Source organism: Acinonyx jubatus, chromosome X (genome assembly GCF_027475565.1).
Source record: "Acinonyx jubatus isolate Ajub_Pintada_27869175 chromosome X, VMU_Ajub_asm_v1.0, whole genome shotgun sequence".
Taxonomy (NCBI): Eukaryota; Metazoa; Chordata; class Mammalia; order Carnivora; family Felidae; genus Acinonyx; species Acinonyx jubatus.
In genome coordinates, this window is record NC_069389.1 from 7,941,975 (window position 1) to 7,964,241 (window position 22,267).

At 47.9% G+C, this 22,267-nt stretch overlaps 1 protein-coding gene across 5 annotated transcripts in view; it reads right to left on the reverse strand.

The window, feature by feature from the left end:
* Positions 1–5,164: 5,164 nt before the first annotated feature.
* Positions 5,165–22,267, reverse strand: part of ARHGAP6 (Rho GTPase activating protein 6) — a 448,084-nt gene continuing 430,981 nt past the window's right edge. For all 5 annotated transcript variants that reach the window (XM_027054478.2, XM_027054479.2, XM_053202059.1 and 2 more), the window contains exons 11-13: positions 12,374–12,642; positions 9,342–9,422; positions 5,165–7,168 (exon numbers count right to left, since the gene is read on the reverse strand). In XM_027054478.2, coding sequence (XP_026910279.1) covers positions 6,495–7,168; positions 9,342–9,422; positions 12,374–12,642 — 1,024 coding nt within the window. In that variant the 3' untranslated portion in view covers positions 5,165–6,494. The remainder of the gene's footprint in view (positions 7,169–9,341; positions 9,423–12,373; positions 12,643–22,267) is intronic.

The following is a 22,267-nucleotide window of genomic DNA, read 5'->3' on the forward strand; positions in this document are numbered from 1 at the left end:
GCTCGAGCCCCGCGTCGGGCTCTGTGCTGACAGCTCGGAGCCTGGAGCCTGCTTCAGAGTCTATGTCTCCCTCTCTCTTTGCCCCTCCCCCGCTCGTGCTCGCGCTCTCTCTCAAAAGTAAATAAATCATTAAAAAAAAAAAGTCAGATACTTAACCGACTGAGCCACCCAGGTGCCCTGGAAATCTGCCCTTCCTCTGGAAGTTCATCTGCTCACATGACTTCTGTAGGTGATGGCGAATTAGCAATGAGGTGAAGACAGTGTCCCCAGCGGGCACACAGAAAACCCCTCTTCTACTGCGAGCTGCTCCTGCGTGAATCGTGGTCTCAGAGGGAAAACGCATCATCTGGGTTATCTCTGCTACTTGAGCTTTGCTCACCATATTCGTTGGCGAGGGCACAGCAAAGCACCACGAACTGAGTGGTTTACACCACAGCAAGGCATTCTCTCGAGTTCTGGAAGCGACAAGTAAGACCAGAGTGCAGAGCCAGGCCCCTGGGGAAAATGGGCTCCAGGCCTCTCTGCCGGCTTCCGGTAGTTCCTTGGCCTGTGGCAGAACCCCAGTCTCCACATGGATGGGGGGCTGTGTCTGCACCCAAATTTCCCCCTTTTATTAGGACACCCAGCCACACTGGGTTTGTGCCCTCACTAATAATGACCTCATCTTACATCGATCATTTGCAAAGACCCTGTTTGCAAATAAGATCACGTCCACAGGTAATGTGACTTCAACATCTTTTGGGGGGACACAATTCAACCCCAAACACTCACATTTGCAGAACGGCTTACCCAGGGCCCGTCCAGCCTCTCCCTCTGGCGTCTGCACTCTGTCCCTGCCGAAGGGCTCCGCCGTCTTTGCACACTTCGCTCAGCAGCGACATTGCAAACCAGCACTGGCTTGGTCCCTCGCGGATCTTCGCCCTTCTGCCTAGCTCGGTTGTGCTCATGGCCCAGGCGGCAACTGCCCCTCCCCAGATGGCTAAGCAGCTGATGGAAATCTCTTGGTGGGAGGTGAGAGGGAGGGCAAGACCACCAGATGCAAAGCGTCCTGTGGCGCATCGGGAAGGAAGAAGGGCCAGGTGGCTCATCTGGCCTCATGCTCCTCTCATGACTGACCTTCCCGAGCACAGTCTGGCCCCAGACTGGTCCTTGATCTTGGAGCCAGCGAAGTAACCGGACTTTAAGGAGGCTCTGAGCACCGACTCGCCCTGTTTGTCTCCTGTAGGAAAAAGCATGTCTCTAATTCCTTTTCTAATGCATTTTACCTTTGTGGAAACCCACTCACAACCCCAGAGCTGGCCCAGAGATGATTTTAAGCTGAACACATTTGAGAAGTTTTATGGTCCTGAAGGAGACGGGAAAATCACTCATACCTGTATAGACTCACATTATCACAAACTTTCTTTTCTGCTGTCTGCTCTCCTAAAAGCCCATGTGTCTTTCTTACATAAACCTATTTGTTTTTCTCAAAGAAGCCGTCTCTCCCCGCTCCCTTTTCTCTCCTAAGACAGATAAACCTTTAACTTCAACCATTTAAGGGGCCAGCTACTCTTTGGCTGGCTCCCATTATGGGAATGAAATACACCCTTTTCTCCTGTTAAGCTGTCGTTTGCTAGTTTAATTCACAGGCCCTGGGTAGAACACTTAAGAGGGTAGGAGGAAATTTTTTTTTTTTTCCCTCCTTCAGTTTCCGAGCAAACGTGGGCATATTATCTATATGGAAACACCGGAAGGTCTGTCCAACTTGTCGCCCAAGAACCACAGAGCACAATTGGATGGCCTGCCACCACATCCTGGCTCTGCCGCCCTGTAGTTGTGTGACCTTGGGCAACTTGTATGATGTCACTCTGAGTCATCTGTGCCCTCTGCCAACAGAGGACAGCTGTGGTTCCTGTCCCCTGCTTGTGGAGGTTAGAGGAGTTAATGAGTGAAACACCTCTGTTCGAGCAGATGTTGTTAATAGATGCTAGTTACAGGACCTGCCCTTCGCAGCAGAGGGTCCCAGGTTGTATCTTCTAAAGCGATCGCACGTGGGATGCCAATTCGCGGCAATTTGTTGACCATTAGTGTATGGCCGGCCGCTGCTCTAGGTAGTTTCTCGCTTAACCCTCAGAACAGTCCTGAAGGTCGGGTGTTATTATGCCCTGATGACTCTGAGGTCACCCGGCTAGTGAATGACAAAGCCGGGAGTCAAACCCTGTTCTCTCTGACCCCGAAGGCCACACTTCGAGAGGTCATTGTGTCTCCAATATTAGCAAGCGAGCACCAAGCAGGGAGCAGGCCGTTTCTTCCAAAGTCTGTTAATTTGGAAAACATACCTCCATCTCTGTGTTTGCGGGGAGGCCCACGGACTTGTGTGTTTGGTCCATCGCATGGTAAATTGCTGGGTCACATTTACACGCATACGCTCGGCCAACAATTTATCAAATGCCGACCGTATGTTGGGTCTCTGCCCAGTCCTGAGCACACAGTGCCTGCCTTCGAGGGCAGAGTGGGAATGATCTCGAGATGCAACATACAGCAGTACTGATAAGGCACAGCAATGCTCGTGAAAATGGCCACGTGGGCCAAGTACCTGTGTAAGTTGTGATTCAGCACGTGTGTGCGACGGGAGGCGTCAAGCCAACTTTATAAGGAAATAATAGCCTTTGAGTAGGAAATGCAGGGAAGAGCAGTCGAGACCCTTGGAACAGAAGTGCGTCCTGCGTGTGGGGATGGGGTGTCTCCTGGATGTGGCCAGAGGAGCGGGTAGCGCTGTGGGGAGACACCAGGGGCGGAAGGCGGATTGAGGTTGGACTCCGGAGCGTTTGGATGTTATCACCGGGCGTGCGGACTTTGTCTTGGAGGCCAGAGGGGGAGGAGGCCATGGGTGATTTTAAAGCAGGGACACGCCTGTGACAAGGTGTGGATTGTAAACTACACCCAGGGCGGTGGCGTGGAGGAACGAAGGAGATGGTGAGGGCAGACGCACAGAAGACACCTGCGAGACAGGCCGTGAGGGTGGGATCCCGGGGAGGCTGGGGGTAAGACGCCCTGGACCAGGGGGTGGCTGGTGGCTAGAGAGAATGTGGCTGCACGTGGCAGGCATGCAGCTGGTCCTTCAGGGCTGGGGAGGCCCCGTGCAACATTCAGTGAAGATGTCAAGCCACTGGGGACTGAGTGGGGTACCATGGCTGCAGATGAGGGTGACCAGACTTAGCAAGAGACAGTTCAATTGAATGTCAGGTAACCAGTGAGTGGCTCTCTAACAGAAGTATGTCCCGTGTCGTATCTGGGACAAGAAATCTGTGTTCAGTATAATTACATCTCAGACACGGCACGCGAGGTGCCTCTACTAAAACGTGACCATTGAGGCAGGGCCCTGGTTTCTTTTTTTTATCACGAAAGCTGGGATGTCCCCATCAAACTGGGACGAGTCGGTCACTCTAGGCTGAACGGATGTCACCTGAATTGAATTTCGAGAATCTCCTGACCCTTTTGCAACCTCCGTGGGGTCTTCGGTTGGGGCGGGTGCTGTGCACACCTCGGTGCGCGGGGGGGGGGGGGGGGCGCCTCACCGGGCCAGGGGTGTGCACCCCAGGGACCACTATCCGCAGTTGCCCGTCTCCGCCACGCCATCTGTCGCCTCAACTGCGCCGAAGACTCTCCACCTTTTTTGGCATTCGCCTTTGGTTTGCATTTTTTTTCTCTCGAACATTTGCTGCCCGTTTAGTCCCGTTTCAAAAATCCGTCCGGCTGAGCCGTGGTCCCGTCTCTCGTCCACCCCCTGCCGTCCGCCTGCCCGAAGCCTGCGCCACAGGCCTGGACTTTGTTCCGGCGGCTCCTTACATTTAATCCCAATGCTGTCCCCCTGCCAAGCAGGTGTGTAGTGAAACGCGCATGAGAAAAGAAGCAAGCCGGGCTTATCTAGATGTTTCCTCAACTTGCGCAAATTCCACCGGTGGGAGAGGTTTGGGTTTTCTGTGACAAACCACAACGCGCGTACGTTAACAGCCACTTAGATGGATCAAGAGAAATTCGCGTTCGGCCATTTCTGCCATCATCTTTCTGGCCCTGTTGCCAGAGACACACAAGCAGTGCTCGTGTTCACAGACGCAGAAACACCTGCGACATCGCTTCTTTGCTCGCAGGAGTAACTGGAACAGCCTGCTCCACGGTTTTGTCCAACTTGAAAGCGTCTGAGCTCTTTTTGTTTCTTGTCAGGCGTTCTGTCATTTACAAGGTGTTACAAATTACTTCAATTTCCACTCCAGTCCTTGGGTCCCGTGTGTGTATTTTAAAACAACTTATTTTCAATGTGATAAGGGTATCTAAAAATCCAGCTTTCACTCGCTATGCTAAAGATACCGCCGCTGGGCTTAAATCACACAAAGAGAGAGGGAGAGTGAATCTAGTTTCTCTCTCTCTCTCTCTCTCTTTCACACACACACGCACACACACACACACACTCAGTTTGGTTATTTAAAATACATGCTGAGCCCTGTTTCCTGGACCAGGATCTGACTATCAACAGATGGAGAGACTTTTCATTACCCTTTGTGTCACAGACGTCCACCGCAGAGCCATTTGGTCTGGAAGCTTTAAAACATAAAACTCTTTGGGCAAGAGCCTGGCGGGCAGAAGGCCCGATGCACGAGGCACTTCAGTCCAGAATGGAGGGAAACAACTGGCCGGTCACAGTCATGCTCAAAGCCTGGAAAACACAGGGTCAGTAGGAGGAGAGGGGGTGGCACGGAAAAGCAACTTGCCATCCACCATCAAGTAGCGTTTGCTCGGAGCCTCGTTCACAACTTTCCGCTGGGTGGGGGCACCCGGGAAGATTCGGATACTGGCGGCCAAATCCTTCCTGAGTCCCAGCCGGCCGCTGAAACGAATGAAGCATCTAAGGCCCTTAGGACGGATGTACCTTACAGGGATTGTGTTGGCAACACCTGTCCAGCAGGCGGAAACCCGGCCTGTGGCTAAACACAGCCTCCACTCGCAAGAAATGATTGTTGTAAACTTCTAAGTGTTCCCAAACCGTCTGATAATTTTTTACCAGCTCTTTAGCTGCATATGTATAGTAGCGCTGCTGTCTATTGCACTTGGACTTGTGGATAGTGAAGGGTAGGTCTGGAATGGCGGGTGAGTTCCTTCATCAGATTTAATGCCAGGGAACAAAGTCTCTGTTTAACTTTTTATTCATCATGGCACAAGATAGAACATGAAGAAACACCACGGAAAATGTCATTGCCAACATGAAGATTAAGAGTAGCATGTTCCATAAAAAAAAAAAAAATTCCTTTTCTATAATACACATTCCCTTATGAAGTGAAAAAAAAAAAAATCTCACAAAATACTGAAGCGAATCGCCACCTGCTGGTCAAAAATGGTTTTGCGGTTGAAAAACTTCAAACTGAAGTGTGGCAGGAGCATTTTACAATACACACAAAATTCCTGAAGGAAACATTTCCTCAGCCTTTGGCACGACGTCAATACAAAGCTGTAGTTTTTTTTTTTTTTTCCCAAACATGATTTACTTTACAAAGCACTGCGTATAATTTGGTGAATACTGATTATGGGGCAGAAGGAAAAACTGTGTTCTGTAATTTGAATACTCCATTGGGATTCTTAAACACTTTATAGTTGGATTCCAGTTTGTAGTTTTGAAAAATACATAAAAATTATACATTATAAATATATATTATATATGGTCTATATAAAACTGAATTTGATCTAAACTGGGAAGGACAACTTAATTATTCTTTCTTTGTTAGGCACGGCCTTTCTCTTGTTTGATTAACTGAAACCTTTCTAAACAGATTCTAAAAATATATTCCATAATGTATCAAATTTAATATTCTCCTTAAAACATATTCAATATGAAAAAGCATTCGGTGACTACATTTTTTTGGTATCTCACTACTATATAAAAATATGGCTTGGCATATTCTGTTTTGTTTTGCTGTGTTAGCGTTTTTTCTTAGGCATTGAAGGAAGGGCTATCCCCAGTTAAAAAGCTATGGCAAAAGCACAGAAACCTGCTTGTGCATATTCTAGAACATTCTATGGAATCTCATTCCTTAGTATGCGTGAAGTGATTTAAAAAAAAAAATGGTTCCTTCTGTTTCTGTGAATATATCATATATGATTATCATACATAATCTGTTACAGAATATACAACACTCAGAACGGAAGTCACATAAATACAATTAAGCGATATCAAAGCAAGAGTTTTATCTTATACAGAGCCAAAGTGAGTAGTTTTTCGATTGGATATCGCCATCCGGTTTTGTTTTTGTTTTCTCCTAAGGCTGGCTATGCAATAGAACGTTATTATCAATGGCAAGGGTAGTGCTCTATATCTTTGAGTGAACTCGGTTTCTCCTGTGTTATTTTTTTAAAGTGTAAAAGAAGAAAAATAAGTAGAAGTGTCCAATTGTCTCACACCACCTTTTTTCCCTACTGAGTGAAAGAAGGCTGTTTGGGACGTGGGGGCGCGAACTCGGGTGGGCTCAGACCAGCGTTTCCGGGAGGGCGTCGGGGTTGTCGGTGGACAAGAGCTCCCAGATTTGCCACCGCTCTCTCTGCCAGTCGAGCCAGTCGGGGTCGCCCAAAGTCTTGCTGTTCTGATCGCCGGCGGGACCGGAGTAGGCAGTGCTCGGGTTTTGCTCAGTGGCCCGAGGCTCTTCCGAAGCTGTTCTGGAACCTTCTTCGGGCCTCTGAGGCCTCCACAGCAGTGACTCGGCAGGCTGGCGGGCTGACGCCAAAGCTTGCTTCCCTGGACCAGGATAAGGAGGAGGAGGCCTCTTGTCACGCTTCTCGCCCTCTCGAGGTCTCTGGTGCCAGGGCTTGGCTCTGCTCTGCGGCCAGGCGGTGCCTGGCTCGCTCTGGGTGAGGTCTTCGGCACTGCCCAGAGTCAAATACCGCCCTGCTTTGGGCATGGCCTGCTCGGGTCTCCTGCCGCCGCCCTGGATGTGGGGCGTGCTGCAGACCCGCGACACGGGAGGGCAGGCCGTGCACTCCACCACGGTGGCCGTGGTCTGAGTCCTCCGAATGACCTGCCGGCCACGTTCCAGTTCTGTGGGGCTCCCGTGCCACTGAGGCCAATTCGGGGACAGGTTCCCCTGAGAAAGGGAACATGGCCCCGGTCGCAGGGAGCTACTTTCAAAAATGTCTCCATAGGAACCTGGAGGCCAGAGAGAGGGGCGAGAGAGGGAATTAGTTTGCAGAATCCATGTTGGGAGGTCCCATCATTTCCTTCCCACTGGCAGCTTCAAAACCCGAAAAAGCCCAGTTGGCTTTTAGCTGCCGCTGCCTCAAGTAAAATATTTCCTAGTAAAAGAAATGACACGTGACGTTTTGGTCACCGGCACAGTGCCCGTCGCAGCTCCAAAGACAGACGTTAGCTGTCAAACTAGATAGTCCTGGCCACTGATTTATTTCAGGAAAGGCCCCTTCCACGTGGCTATGAACACTTTTCCGAGCATGGAAGGTAAAGGAAGCGTTCTCTTCTTGTTCGGGGCAATTTGCAGTCCTGGGGAGACACAAATTCTAATGCTTTCGTGTCTCTACGACGTCAGTAAAAGCCATTGGAATAAATGAACTGAATCTAAACTGGCCCCGTGGGAAGGACTGGTTGACATTTCCCAGCCTGCCTTGCATTTAGGAGGGCCACATAACTGAGGCCTGGCCAGCCAGGGTGCAGAGATGTGACATCAGCCATTTCTAGGCCTGGTCCGATAAAAACACACACGCCTGTGAGTCTTCCGGGCTCACCCCTTCCGCCCACTACTAGGCTGGGATGGAGACACCCCCGGGGAGCCACCGGCTGGGTGGGGCCCGAGCCCCTGAATGGCTGTGTGGACCAGAGCTCCCCGGCCCCTCCTCGCCCTTCACGATCCACACTGTGACGTGATGTGAGGGAGAGATCAACCTGTGACAGGTTAAGGCTCGAGGAAACTGAAGGGAGGGCAAAAGACTGCATTTCGCGAACAAACGGGTTCTTGGCACCTATGTCCCCAGACCGCCATTGCCCCGTTCTCTCATTTACTAAAAAGTAGGCGGGGAAAGAGAAGACGATCACTGGGGCAAGAGACAGCAGCGTTTACACAGGGACTGATCAGAGTTGAAATAGCACGGGGAAATGGAGCGGAACATCTGGGACTAGTTTATCCTTGAGGCAAAAGGTAATAAAGCACCTCCTAGGATACAACGGGATGTAGTTAGATAAAGGACCCGTTCGAAATTCAGCTGGATCAGATGCCACTAAATTAAAGATGCACTATAGACACACTCACATGTACACATACACACACACACACACACACACACACGTATTTGGAACAAAAAACCAAAACAGTTTACACACTTCATGCTGTGTATTAACATACGTTCCACATGGATGAAAGAATTAAGGGCTAAAATAATGAAATACTATGAAAGAGAAAAGCATATAAATGATTAATGCTTAAGTAAAGATCAGTTTGGTGGAAGAATTCACAAAAACAAAGAGCCACAGACTAGATTATGTAAAACGTAACAATTCCAGATACGCAAAGGGGGACAAAACAACTGTGGTTTCGAATGAGCAAAAATGCAAACTAGTGACTGCACCTCTGGATGTTTGGGAAGGTTCTTAATTTTGACTGGCTGCCCTATTCTGGATTTATGACTTGCTTTCCCAAATTCTGTGAGTCTGTTCTTCATTGAAAATACAGAACAAAACGCGCAAGAAAGAAGTTCCTGACAGCATCACTTATTACAACGATAACCAAAAAATGGGTTGTAAACCAGGCGTATGCAGTCTGGAACACTACGTGGCCCTTCACAATAATAATGGCAAATAACCGGAAAATGGAGGTGAAACAGATAATATAAAGTTGCACAGACAGAATGATTGTAACTATGTTTAAAAACTCTTGCAAAGGGGGTGCCCGGGTGGCTGAGTCTGTTGAGCGTCGGACTTCAGCTCAGGCCATGATCTCACAGCTTGTGAGCTCGAGCCCCGAGTCGGGCTCTGTGTCGACAGCTCAGGACCTGGAGCCCGCTTCAGATTCTGTGTCTCCCTCTCTCTCTGCCCTTCCCCCATTCACGCGCTGTCTCTCTGTGTCTCTCAAAAAGGAATAAACCTTAAAAAAAATAATAAAAAACTCTTGCAAAGGAAATGAAATGAAATATAGTCAAAGGTTGACATACCTTGGCAGAAAGGCTAAGTATAGCTTTATATGGTTTTCCCCCTATTTTCAGCATTTTCCAGATAACATCTGACAAGTACTTAATATGATAGTAGGAAAAAAAAGCAAAGAAACTTAATTTAGAAAGCAAGTGCAATAAACAGCCTTTAAAAGATAGTATGTCACCTGTCATTCCCGGGTCTTTGGATCCACTTTTTAATGTTGAATGCCAAGTTCCCCAGATATTGAAAGGCTCCTCTGCCATATCTAGGAAAAAGTGTAAAGAGAAAGGTATGTGACTCACAATGGAAATCGACGCGCAAAAAGTCAATCAACAAACATTTTTGTAACATGGTATCACATTTAAGATCGTGCCGGATACAAGACAGAACAAGGTGCGTACCTGCCTTTCAGGAGGCTTAGTCCATTGGGGATTTACAAAAAGGCTTTCTATATAATGGTCGTGGTACACAGAATAAGGGCCCCCAAAGATGTCTGTGTCATGATCCTCAGAACCTGTAAAGATGTCATACGCCAAAGGGACTGCAGGTCTGATTAAATTATGAGTCTTGAGACGAGACGATGATCTGGATTAGCTGGACGGGTAGACCCGATGCGATCACAAGGGTCCTTATGAGGGGGAGGCAGAAAAGGTGCTATATTTTTGGAGGAAGGGCCACGAGGCAGAGAACACAGGTGGCCTCTTGGAGCCTGGAGCCTCCAGGAGTAACACAGCCCTGAGGACCCCTTTGGATTGGTGAAGTCCAGAAGTGTAAGATAATACACGTGTGTGTCGTTTTCAACCACTAACCTGTCATTTGCTAGAGCAGCGATGGGGAGTGAATACAATGGTGACGGATGACAACAGCTCTGACGGCAGTTACTGAGACCGAGGAACGTAAAATAGTCACCGTCCCTCTGCTGGTACTACCTTCCGCCATACCCCGCTGCTGACATCAACAGTTCACCCCTGCCTGTATTCATTCACAAGCTGGCAGAGGAAGGCGCCGTATGGGGCGTTCTCTCCATCTCAGAGTCCCCGCTACGACCCTGTGATGTGATCCTAATGAGTATTTCTTTTCTTTTTTTAATATGAAATTTATTGTGAAATTGGTTTCCATACGACACCCAGTGCTCGTCCCAACAGGTGCCCCATAATGAGTATTTCTTGAAGCAAGTGTCTACCGGGTGCTTCCCTGGGGCAGCCGTTCGGATGCCTTGTGACCTTGTCGAGCGCTCACTGCGCGCCAGGTTCTGTGTTGAGGACTTTACGTGGGCGAGCGAATGGAACGCTCAGAGTTACTGCTCCTGTCTTTCTTAGTTTCCATACGAGGAGGGGAGGGGACTCCGAAAGGGGTCTCTCCTGCAGGCTGCTCGTGGCAGAACAGGTTACCAACGCCAAGTCTCGTGCTCTGGTCATGGGACACCAACACGACTTGTTTCTAATTCCCTCGGGGTGGGGTTGTTTGCAGGGAGACATTTAGAGTGGACAGGATTGCTTAGCTCCCGCACCAGTGACACCGGGGGCCGAATCCTTCTCTGCGGGGAGCGGTCCCGCATGCCTCGGGATGTTCAGCCCTGGGCTCTACAGTCTGGACCCCAGTAGCAACCCCTCCCAAGTCGTGATAACCCCAAATGACTACAGACATCGTCACCTGTCCCCCGGTGCGCAAAATTGAGGACCACAGTGCCAGAGTTTGCCAAGATAGCCAACAGACAGAGCTTTCCTAGTGGGAAGTTGTCGAATAACATCTCTCTGAATTTGTATTTAGAAACCCGAATATGCCAGGCCTCTTACAACGGCCAGATTCTCTTCAGAGCACGTTCCTGTGTTGTTGTTGCAGAGAATGTTACGTATAGAAAATCTGTCACTAATTTAAAAGAGCAAATATTAGAGATCATTTATATACGTCAGAAAGGGAATAGTAAATCTATGATGCATCGATATCATGGCCATGAAGAATGTGAGCAAAATGGAAAATGCTAAATGATATGATTTTAAGTGAGATACGCTTAATTCAAAAGGAGCTATACTTTGGAAAACAAAGCTGTAAAGTTAGGTATACATCTGGACAAGGACTATGAAAACTAAAGTTTTACATTTAAAAAATAAATTTTATGCTTGAAGGGAACATGGGTTACTGTTTTCTTTTTTTTTTTTTTAATTTTTATAATGTTTATTTAGTTTTGAAGGAGAGAGAGAGTGTGAGCAGGAGAGGGGCAGAGAGAGAGAGGGGGACACAGAATCCGAAGCGGGCTCCAGGCTCCGAGCCGTCAGCACAGAGCCCTACACGGGGCTCAAACCCATGAACCATGAGATCATGACCTGAGCCCAAGTCGGACGCTTCACCGACTGAGCCACTGGGCGCCCCAGGTTACTGTTTTCATTACAAATTTTCTCAATTATTTTTTGACATGATTATTTATAAAATAAAAATAAACATACTATGCTTTAAACACACACACACACACACACAACAAACAAACAAACAAACAAACAAACAAAGCCCTTTCAGGGTGTTTCTGTGGATTAAATTATAAATGTAGGATAAAACGTGTCTTCCATTTATTACTCAGAGTGTCCTGCTGAGCCCTGGCACTGAGGGATTACTCTGTGGAGGAAAGGAACAGAAGCAAACATTCGGTGGCCAAATAAATCTGGGAAAAACTGTAAACCACACTCTCTTTTCCACTTTAAAGAGTTTGAGAAATTGTACAATAGAGAAACCATTAGCTCGGTTAGCCCAGCATTCCCCAAACATATTTGACCATGGAACGCTTATTTTGCCAAACAAATCTTCCTCTCCCACGGAGACCTCTTTGGCACACGACGTCTCCTTATATAGTGGGTTCAGCTTCCTCTCTTTGTAAAAGTAACAGCAATAATCAGGTGACATCTTAGACATGCAAACATGCTCCCAAACTCAGTGGCGAGGACACATCAAGTCCCTCAGATGCTCGGGGGGAACAATCCGTGGGAGTATCGGGGGCTCTCTGGGCACGAGACTGCTTGCCACATGCCGGGGTCTGCAGGGACCCTCCCAGACCAGGACTGGGCCCTCCATCCCCTCCTCTTCCCAGAGCCGGAACTCAGCCAATCCCACAGAAGTACAGGAACATGAAACAAGGAAGGGATGAAGAGAAGGTCCAAGTGCCCACGCCATGCCACGTGCCATCAGGGTCACCGATCTGGCCGGCGCCGGCCGGGTTCCAGTTACCTTTGCCAAGCCTTGGTCCAGGAGAACTCTCCCTTGATTTCGACGATGGCAAGTGGCTCACCAGCACGTACTGCTCCGGCCCTTTGTAAAGCTTCTCTGAGCCCCCCGGGGCCGCGTCCTCTTGCATAGCCAGCAAGGAGCGCTCGGACAGCACTGGGGAGTTGTTGTCATAAGGGGAGAGGTCTCCGCTGGAGGCCTTGTTGGAGTCGGTGGATGAGTGCCTTCCTCCCACAGAAAATGAAACTTCCGACCGCAGCATGTCAGGGCTTCTGGTGCAAGGAGACAATAGCAAGCGCGTGAGTGTGTTAACACTTAGTGACCAGATTCAAAAGATACGACCGTGACACAAACGACAGGAGGAGAACGCATGGATGGGCACAGGGGCCGAAACCAAAAGACAATTCGGAGCAAACACTTGTACAGCGATAATGTGAAAGCGTTTCCACGACACGGCCAGCAGAGGGCAGTGAAACCCAACAGTCGTTACAGGAACTGTCCGGGCCAGGGAGGCGGGAACGATGAAACAGACATGGACCCCTGTACTCTCCAGGGGGCATCGCTCAAATGCCTGTTGCATTAATCTCGCTGCCACTGGAAAAATCAAAGTCTGATGCTCACTATCTGTTAAGTAAGGAAAAACTGGCAGAGAACTCTGTGACGTTCCTTAATATCCTGAATTGAATATAATTCACATAAAACGATGAAACTTTTTACGTGAAGTTCACGATGGCTTTATGGACAACGTTTCTTCCCCCACCCGAACGCTCAGTGTGAGTAAATCCATCTTTCCTGTGACAGTGACGACAACGACGACGACGATGATGCTTCTGGTGGGAAGAATAGATTCACGTATGAAGAGGCGAAACACATGACAAATACATGACCGCCACTACAGTTCATGGGATTTTAACACTCCGAAAATGAGTCTACAAGGCACGAGTGCTTTTACAAATGGATGCAAAACATGCTAATCAGCATATCCATGATGTCTTATCGGTGCATAAGTTGTCACAGCAACAGAAACAACAGCGAACGTGTGAGAGGGGCAGGAAAATGAGACCGTCAAGAACATGAAGAGAGTGTTGGAAGGCTTACCTGGGAGCATCTGTATTTTCTACCTTCCTCAAAACAGTGGCCCTGACATCTTGAAGGGAAACGATGACAGATTAAAAGTTCCAGAACCTACTTCTGTCGCCCCCCTCAACCCCACTTTGCTCCTCTTTAACTAGTCTTTGCTTTCTTCTGGTTTAATTTTGCAAAACAAATCCTTTGAGATCTTAAAGAAGGTAAACACACGCCCGAGCAATCTTTTCCTAACTAAAGGGCTGTGTGCACGCAGGACGGAGGACGTGCCCTCACAGGGGGATCTAGCTCAGTCTCGGGTTTCCAGCCGGGGTTAGCGTCCAGGAGAAAAGCCATCTCCATATCTGTGACGTGCCTCGCCTGTCACTGACATGGCCAGGAGCTCGAGCACTTTTTTGCTGAGGAAGTTTCTTATCCACATGGAATAAATCAGTCCTTTCCTTGCCTCCTCTTTAAACCGATGATAGATAATCTTATGGGAAAGAGCCAGAGGACAACCACGAGGATGCTTTTCCAGAACCGTGAGGCCTCCCGTGAAATGAAGGAAAAATACAAGAAACTTATTTTAGTTCTGCTGGAAATGGGGGGCGGGGCAACTATTTAACCTCCATATCTAATGGGGTGGAATTCTCCCAAATTCTAGCAGGGGAAAAACGAAGCAAAACAAATGGACACTGCTGTGTCATCACGAATTTGACTCCGGCTGAGGAAACTTTACTATGACAATGAGAAACGCTGAATGGGTTGAACATGGAGCTGAGCTTACAATCGGGGTTCTGACCAGGGCTAGAAATTAGAGTACAGGGCCGATTTCTGTTGTTTTCCCTGTTTAGTTGACAGGTTCCCCCATCGTTAATGAAAATGTCTTAGGTCTCCTTGGCAAGAATAAGTCAGCGAGGACTAAAGTCTGATCTTGTGGGGTGTTTGAAGAGAGCCCCGTGCATTCATTAGCCCAAACGCAATAACCATCAGGGCCACGAGTGCTTTTTTGCCCCCTCACGTTGGGAGGAAAATGTTGGAACGGTGGCATTTTAGCTCATGGGGATCCCCACTATTCTGTCTCGCGTCTTGCTCATCTGTCTTAAAACACATAGAGAAGAGAATACATTCAGCCAAATATGATAAGCTGCGGATCCAGCCAACGGTTGCGCGCATAAAGAAAGGTGCCCTACGGGGGCGCCTGGGGGTGGCTCAGTCGGCTGAGCGTCCGACTCCGGCTCAGGTCACGATCTCATGGTTCGTGAGTTCGGGACCCGCATCGGGCTCTGTGCGGACAGCTCGGAGCCTGGAGCCTGCTGTGGATTCTGTGTCTCCCTCTCTCTCTGCGCCTCCCCCAAGTGCACTCTGTCTCTCTCTCTCTCTGCCTCTCAAAAATAAAGAAAAATAATTTAAGAAAAAAAAAAGAAAGAAAGGTGCCCTACGGAAGAAACGTAGCGGGTCTCAGCACTAGGAACACTTCGGTTCCCGCCCAGCGAGGAGGTTGCTTTGGCCCTATGGAAGCATGCATCAAGTTGCTGTCCCGAGGCCTGCGGTCACCTCTGTGTGTCCCCACCCCGGCCTCGTCTTACCTTATGGCTCTTCCCATCGTTTTCCTCTCCCTAGCCTCTCAAATTACTCACTACAACGTTGTTCCACTTGCACAGTTTTGCAAGCTGCTGCAGTAAGCTCTTTGGGGACTGTGCAGACGGGGAAATCACACTCACATTAATTATTGGGTGTACGGAAAAGGCTTCATGAGGACATTTCGTTTGCTTAACCGAAACAGAATAAAACAGAGAACAGTGGTAACAATAACAAAAATAACCGAGCTGCCACACCGTTTCCCTTCCATTTTCATGGCTGTGATTGGAGCTGATGGAGGAGAGGTGAGAGAGGAGGAGGTGGAGGGCCACTGACCACTTCCTCTGTTCTTTGGGGAACATCACCCGGGAACTTGTTGGAAATGCGAGTTCTCAAGCCTCGCTCTGGACCTACTGTCTGGACTGGCTATAACATGGGAGGCCCCCGGTGAAAAAAAAAATTAAGAATTTGCAGGTGGCGATAGCAGATCATCGAGCCAAGTGTGGGCCTCTTCTCGATGGAGGCCCTGTGCAGCTGCACAGGTTGCAGACTGTGAACTGGCTTTGCCTATTGAAAGGGCATCTGGGAGTGGGGCTAGCAAACTGTGTTTTAAAAAGCCCTCCAGGTATCTGTGACGCAGGGGCAAGTCTGAGAACCTCGAGGCCAAACTACCTTCCCTCCCTCATCCATAGATAGGACAGTGGGCTAAGGATCTGTTGGGTCGAATCAGGAAGGACAGCACAGAGAGTGGCCCAGACGTCAGCACTGGTTGGCCGAGGGAGTTAATGTGGCAGTCCCGACCTGGAGGTGGCTGGGGCCACAGCTGAATAAAGGGGGGGGGTGCGCCCATCCTAGCCACTCGTCAACGGCACCCAGATAACCCAATGCGTTTGGGTTGCGGATCAGAATCGGTAAGGTGAGAGGGAGCGGGAGAAGCCAACCTGCCTTTCTCTGCTCTTCAGGTTCATTCTCCTAAGTCAAGCCACCAAAGTGACTACAGCCGGGGCCCCAATCAGGGGACAAACTGAAGGAGGAGGCCAAAGCTAAACCCTGCGGGTAGAGACGCAAGCAGGTCTCACAGTGGACACAGGCTGTGAACCTGAGGGTGGCTGGGCTCACGGCCAGGGACGCGAGCAGAAATGCACTCGTGCAAAGCGACCCCTTTGTAAAAGTGGGTGCTCACACAGGGTTCCCTGGGTGGCGGGCAGGGCACTAATCTCCTGCCAACGACTCTCCTAGAGGAAACGAGGAGGTCACACGTCTCTCTAGCAGTGGAGGCAGTAGGGCTTGAGACCCTTCTAAAATGTATTTGAGAAACGGTATCCAGCATTATTAAACCACCAATAGTCAAATGCTGTGTTTACACTTGGGGTCAACGGCCCTCTTAAGTGTTTAAGGCGGTTTCCACCCATCACTTCGTTTTCTCAGCAGAGGTCAGTAAGGCGGTGGCCAAATGTGCCCAACAACCCACGTGCGAGGAGTGCCTTTGCACGTGGGAGTCCGCCAGTTGGTAAACGAAACGAAACGAAACCATTTTATTCGCTTCTCAGGACTCCCACGTCCCGCACGGGCAATGCAGAGGCTAAAAGAAACTTTGGTGTCATCCCATTGCTTTATCATCGAATCTACCTGGAAACAAATCCGGAACCCCCACCGCCATCGCCTTTGCTAACATTTGCCTCTAAGATGATTCAGGTCTATGGAGACAATTTTTTTAAGTTCAGTGCTGCAAGTGAAGGCAATTAAATTTTTGTATTTGTTTATGTAAAATATTTCACCAGCGGTTCGCTAAGATGAGCGAATGGTTTCAAAGCGCGTAGCGGGCCCTCTGTGTCTTGGAATTGAGCAGACAGGTTGCCCGTCGACACGGGTTTGCCTCCACGAGACCTGAACGCACAGCGGGCACGGCCGGTCTCAGCTAACCAAATACGCACGAGATAGATATGGAGAGTGAAGCGCTTTCTCACCCTTAGCTGGTCCCTCCAGGTCAGGGTGTTAACACGCCGCTGGCAGGGGACTGTGGGCAGGCCTGCACTGCAGCTGGAGGCACAGAACTCGTTCTGCGGATAAATGGAAAACTCTGGTTCAATCACCGGATGTGGCAGCCCAGCCCCCTGCTGAGCTGTTCCCCAGCGAGAAACATCCTCGGAGATTTCAAGCACGCGTCGGCTTCTTCCTTGGCTTCGTCGCTCAACTGATAAAGCTCAGTCTGCTGGGACTCAGAGCACATACCCATCTCACACACTATTAATCGCACGGGGACATTCGAACTTACCCAGGGCTCGGGTGAAATTTCTCCCCTCATTTTTAGCTCTTGCTAACTCCCTCCTGATAGCCATGGCACACGAAGGCATTTATGACAGGCGCAGAGAAAACAACGCTGACTCCCGTCCCTTTTTGTACAGTGTGCCTCATAAGACATCTTCCAGTTAGTATTCTGCAAGTTTATAAAAGAAGTTGCGAATCATCGTAAAGGCGTTCGGAGAAAGAGGTGATGCGATCGATTCTCGCTTCGTTTTGAATTGGCTTTCCGTAGAAGGCACATTCACGCTTTTTGGAATTTTTCATTCTGGAATTTCCTATTCCACATGCATTTCTCCTGAAGTTGTCTGGCTGAAAAGGCTTTCTTTTTTTCTATTTTTTTTTTTAATGTTTATTTAGTTTTGAGAGACAGAGAAACAGAACCTGAGCGGGGGAGGAGCAGAGAGAGAGGGAGACACAGAATCTGAAGCAGGCTCCAGGCCCGACGCGGGGCTCGAACTCACGAACCGTGAGATCATGACCTGAGCCGAAGTCAGATGCTTAACCGACTGAGCCACCCAGGCGCCCCTGAAAAGGTTTTCTTGAACAGAGTGTGCATGGGGGGGGGGGGGTGGGGGCGGGTTAATGCTTCATTCATTTCCAAGGAGCTGGAACAGAATGACAGCTGAGGCTACACTACGGCCAGTCAGTAGGGTTCATTGCTATTATACTATACTGAGAAAGTCTGATTTCTCATCTCTCAGAATTTCCTGAGAACTTTTTGACCTTACAAATCCTAGGAAAAGGAAAACTGGAATCATAGTCCATCCTGTAGCGCTCCATGGTTTTGTGGAGGAAGGCATTCTCAAGGACGGTCTTTGAAAGGTTAAACGAAATTATCTACATGATATTTATTTGATAATTTCAATGTGACGCCTTGAATTATGAGAAAGCCTAACTAACGCTCCTCCATCATGAAGAAGGTAGATTTTTTTTTTTTTTTTTTTATTCAACAGGAGGAGAATCTGGTTCAGGAAAACAATTACCTTTCACTCCCAAACGCAGTGAAATTTGTTTTCTTTCCATTTTGCTTCCAGAATATAGTAGGAAAATGCTATATTTAGCCTTGCACACCACATAGGTATGCATGGTTGTTTGTGATTTTTTAATGGTTAGCTTTTTTTCCCAGAACATTAAAGCAGCTGAAAGCTATTGAAAAGTTGAAAAGTTGGCACATTAGGACTTACATCATTATATTAGGGTGAAATGCTTTATTTGCGCCCAAACAGAATTGTATTATTTAGTTCAGCTTAACTTAATTAAAACTTATTTAGGATTGTTACTTGCTCAGGAGAAACTGTCAAACACCAGTTCTCTTGGTTGAAAAATAAGATAAGCAAAGAAGTATTTTCAAAGCATCACTGATGGGTTTGCTTCCATTTAGGCCAGCATACACATTTTCCCTTTGGCTTTGGGGGCCACGGTGGCTCGGCGTGGCAGTGGCCTTTAAAAAATTTTGTTTACTATTTTGCTCATCGTAGATTTTGGTGTTAACTTTGATTTAAAAAAATATGACAGGTCCACATCGTTCATTTTGATGCCTGAATTTTTATTGATTGATTGATTGATTGATTGATTGTAAATGTTTTACCATTTATTTTTGAGAGAGAGAGCGTGAGAGAGGGAGGGGCAGAGAGGCAGGGAGAACGGATCGGAAGCAGGCTCTGCACTGAGAGCGCGGAGCCCGGCGTGGGGCTCGAACTCGCGAACCGTGAGATCATGACCGGAGCTGAAAGCAAGAGTCGGACGCTCAACCGACTGCGCCACCCCGGCGCCCCAACGCCTGACTCCGTAGCACACCCTCCACTTGGGCACCTACGTGAGTGCCTCACTCTCCTCGCCCTGCTCTGGGCCCTGCTTCGGTTCTTTTCTTCTGTTGCAAATGCCGGAGTCCCACATGCCTCGTCCTCTTTGATTTACCTTCCATTCTCATCCCCTACCTCCTTACATCCCTAAATCAAAGGAAGGGGATCTATTTTGAGTGTCTTTGAAGAAAAGAGCATATAATTCTAATAAATATTCCAGACAAGCAATGAAAATACTGGAAGTCTTGCATTGTTAGTAATATAAATCTCTTCTAATCTCCCTTTGGTATTCCGTTTTGGTTGAAGCCAAAAATCTAAGTAGACAAGCACGAGAAAAAAATCACGAGTCCTCCTTCCGCTGCCCCAATGCTGTCATCGCAGAAGAAGAGAAAAGCTCAGACCAGAACAAAACATTCAATTCCCAAATGTCACTAAATGTTTGCTCCTTCAAAACAGAAATTATCGTAAGTATGTTCTTGTTCTTGGTTCTGCACTCTTTTGAAAACTCGTTTGTCCACTCCCCATCCCATCTTGTGCAGTCTCCACGCGGGGCACAGGAGTCCACAGCTTTATCTAGGTATGTGGGCCGATGGCACAGAACAGAGGCTTCGGGTCACCTTCCCACTCGTGTGTCTTTTCACCCTCACCCCTCTCTCTGTTCCAGAACCAACACCACCATCCCGATGCCGACTGGATCAGGCCGGTACCGGTGGGCTTTGCCTTTAGACACCGCTGCAATTTAAAGCGGATGGCTTCCTTTTGCATCATACTGCCTTCAGTGGTTGCTGTCTCGTGGATAGAAAGGTAGAAAGCAATGACACCCAAATCTTTGGTAAGTGGTTGCAAATGAACAAAATGGTGAGATTCGAAGTAACATGGTAGCAATCATTGACATTTATTAAGCATTCGTTAGAAATCAGATACTCTTCTAATAGCACAACAACTCTGTTTTACCTCTGCTTTACAGATGAGGGGACCGAGACAGAGAGAGATGAATCTATTTACCCAAGACCACATAGCTAAGAGCAATCTCCTGTCACTGTAATTCGTTGCCATCACTTCTTAATTTAAGTGCCACCCCAAGCCTGCCGTTTAAGGGCTTCCGTGCTCTGTGCCAGCCAACAGTTTCCTTAATCACGCCCATAGCCAGTTGACGGATTTATTGTTATGTCCAGGCCCTGGTTCAAGCTTCCCAAATGTCCAGGTCTCTTGACACCTCTCCGGTCTTCAAAGTTCACTGCAAATCCTTGCTCTTCTCAGAAGCCATCGCTGAGACGATAGGTCACATCTCTTTCTCTTCTCCAAACTCCAGGTGGATTTATGGTCTGGAGTGTTGGTTCCCTTCCTTCGTCAATGCAAAGACCCCCTTTTAATGTCAGAAAATCACCTGCCTCAAATATAGTACCGTGTGATGGCAAATACGTAGTATCTAACGTGGCAGAACAGTAGAACCACAGGGGAGATTTAAAAAATTCCTAATGTCCAGACTGTACCCTAGAACAAACGAATCCAGTCTCTAGGGGTGGCGCTCAGGTATGGTCATTCTCAGGCTCCCCAGGGCATTCAAATGGGTAGGCAAGTGTGAGAACCAATGAGCCAGCACATATCATTCCACACTCTGTGACACACTTCCTAACATGATTCGCATTATTTTTATCCTTGAAGGCCTCCTTCAACGAGTCTGTAGGCACCTAAAGTTAGGAATATGCCTGATATTTTAAGCTTTTGGTATTGAAAGTGTGGATCACAGACCAGCAGCATCACATCTGGGAGCTTGCTAGAAATGCAGATTCTCAGACTCCCTCCCTGAGATCTACTGATTCAGATCACCAGGAGGGCTTTGTAACGAGATCTCCTGCTGATCTGTATACACAGTGAGGCTTGAGAAACGTGTTTAAGGTATGAAGACACTCTCTACAGCTCAAGGGTGGGACTCTCAAACCTCAAAAGACAACCAGGATGAAATAAGTATTTATTTACGTATTTTTACTTCACGACATCATTATCAACCCTTCTGGGCTTCTCCTTGGCCTGTACCTAGAGGAAAACAAACACTCCCTCTCTCCCTTACTAAGAAAGTCATCTCCAAATGTTTTCTGTTCAACAATGCTAGTCTCTGACATCCACGGAGCACCAGTGAGCTCACCTCCCTTCCCTTGAACCCCTGACACACACCTATGGTCATGGCCTAGGGTCGGCTTGCCTTGACCTTACAATTCTTATTCTTATAGGGATAGGGAACGGGAGAGGCTAGATAACTGTGCAGCTTGGGATGGGCCTAACACATACGCTGCTTCCTTTCCCTAAGAGTAGAGAAAGAAAAGTTCACTTCTTGGCCTTTATAATGCAAAGAACATACCTGAAAACCACATAAAAATAACTTTCATCTACCATTCTTCAAAGCACAATATTTATACATTTAAACACACCATCTAAAAGCGGAAATTTGGCAAGTCAACATCAGTGGTTTTTTTAGGTGTGTGTTGTCCAGCTTTCCCACAGAGTACCCATGAAACATCATAAATGCAGCTTAACGAGGGACTCACGAACAGAAATGCCACCATGTCTGTTTTCTGGCGCAGGGAGGGAAAGGAGTGAGTTCATTAAAATTCTGGTGATACGAGATCTGCTGTGAAGAAAAGCCATTTGCGTTAGTTTAAATTAGAACTTACACCTTGATGATGGTTAGAAATCTAGGAAAAATTTAAGAAGAGCAAGACCATGAAATACCAGCCCATTAAGACAATTTGAATATATTTTTAGTCACTCGTCGCTCTTGGGGCTTGACTCCAGGCAAAGTGTCTTACTCGAACCAGAATTTGGCCTGATCATCAGTGGCACAAGGATAATTTTTTGAAAAGTGCATGTGAAATAGTTTCAAATGAAAATTCATCTATCGAATTCAACATCAACATAAAGGGACAACTTAACACGTGTTGGTATTTGTAAGACACCATTGAATAGAGAGCCGAGAAAGGAAAAATGCTATGGATTACATCAGGACACGCCATTGACTGTCAGATGACTCTCAGTTTCAGAGACGATAAAACGTGGGAAGAAATGTGTCTTAGAGTTGTTGCAATTCGGTACATTAAAAGCATGACATAAATGGCATTTTCATGAGAGGATGACAACTTTTCATGCC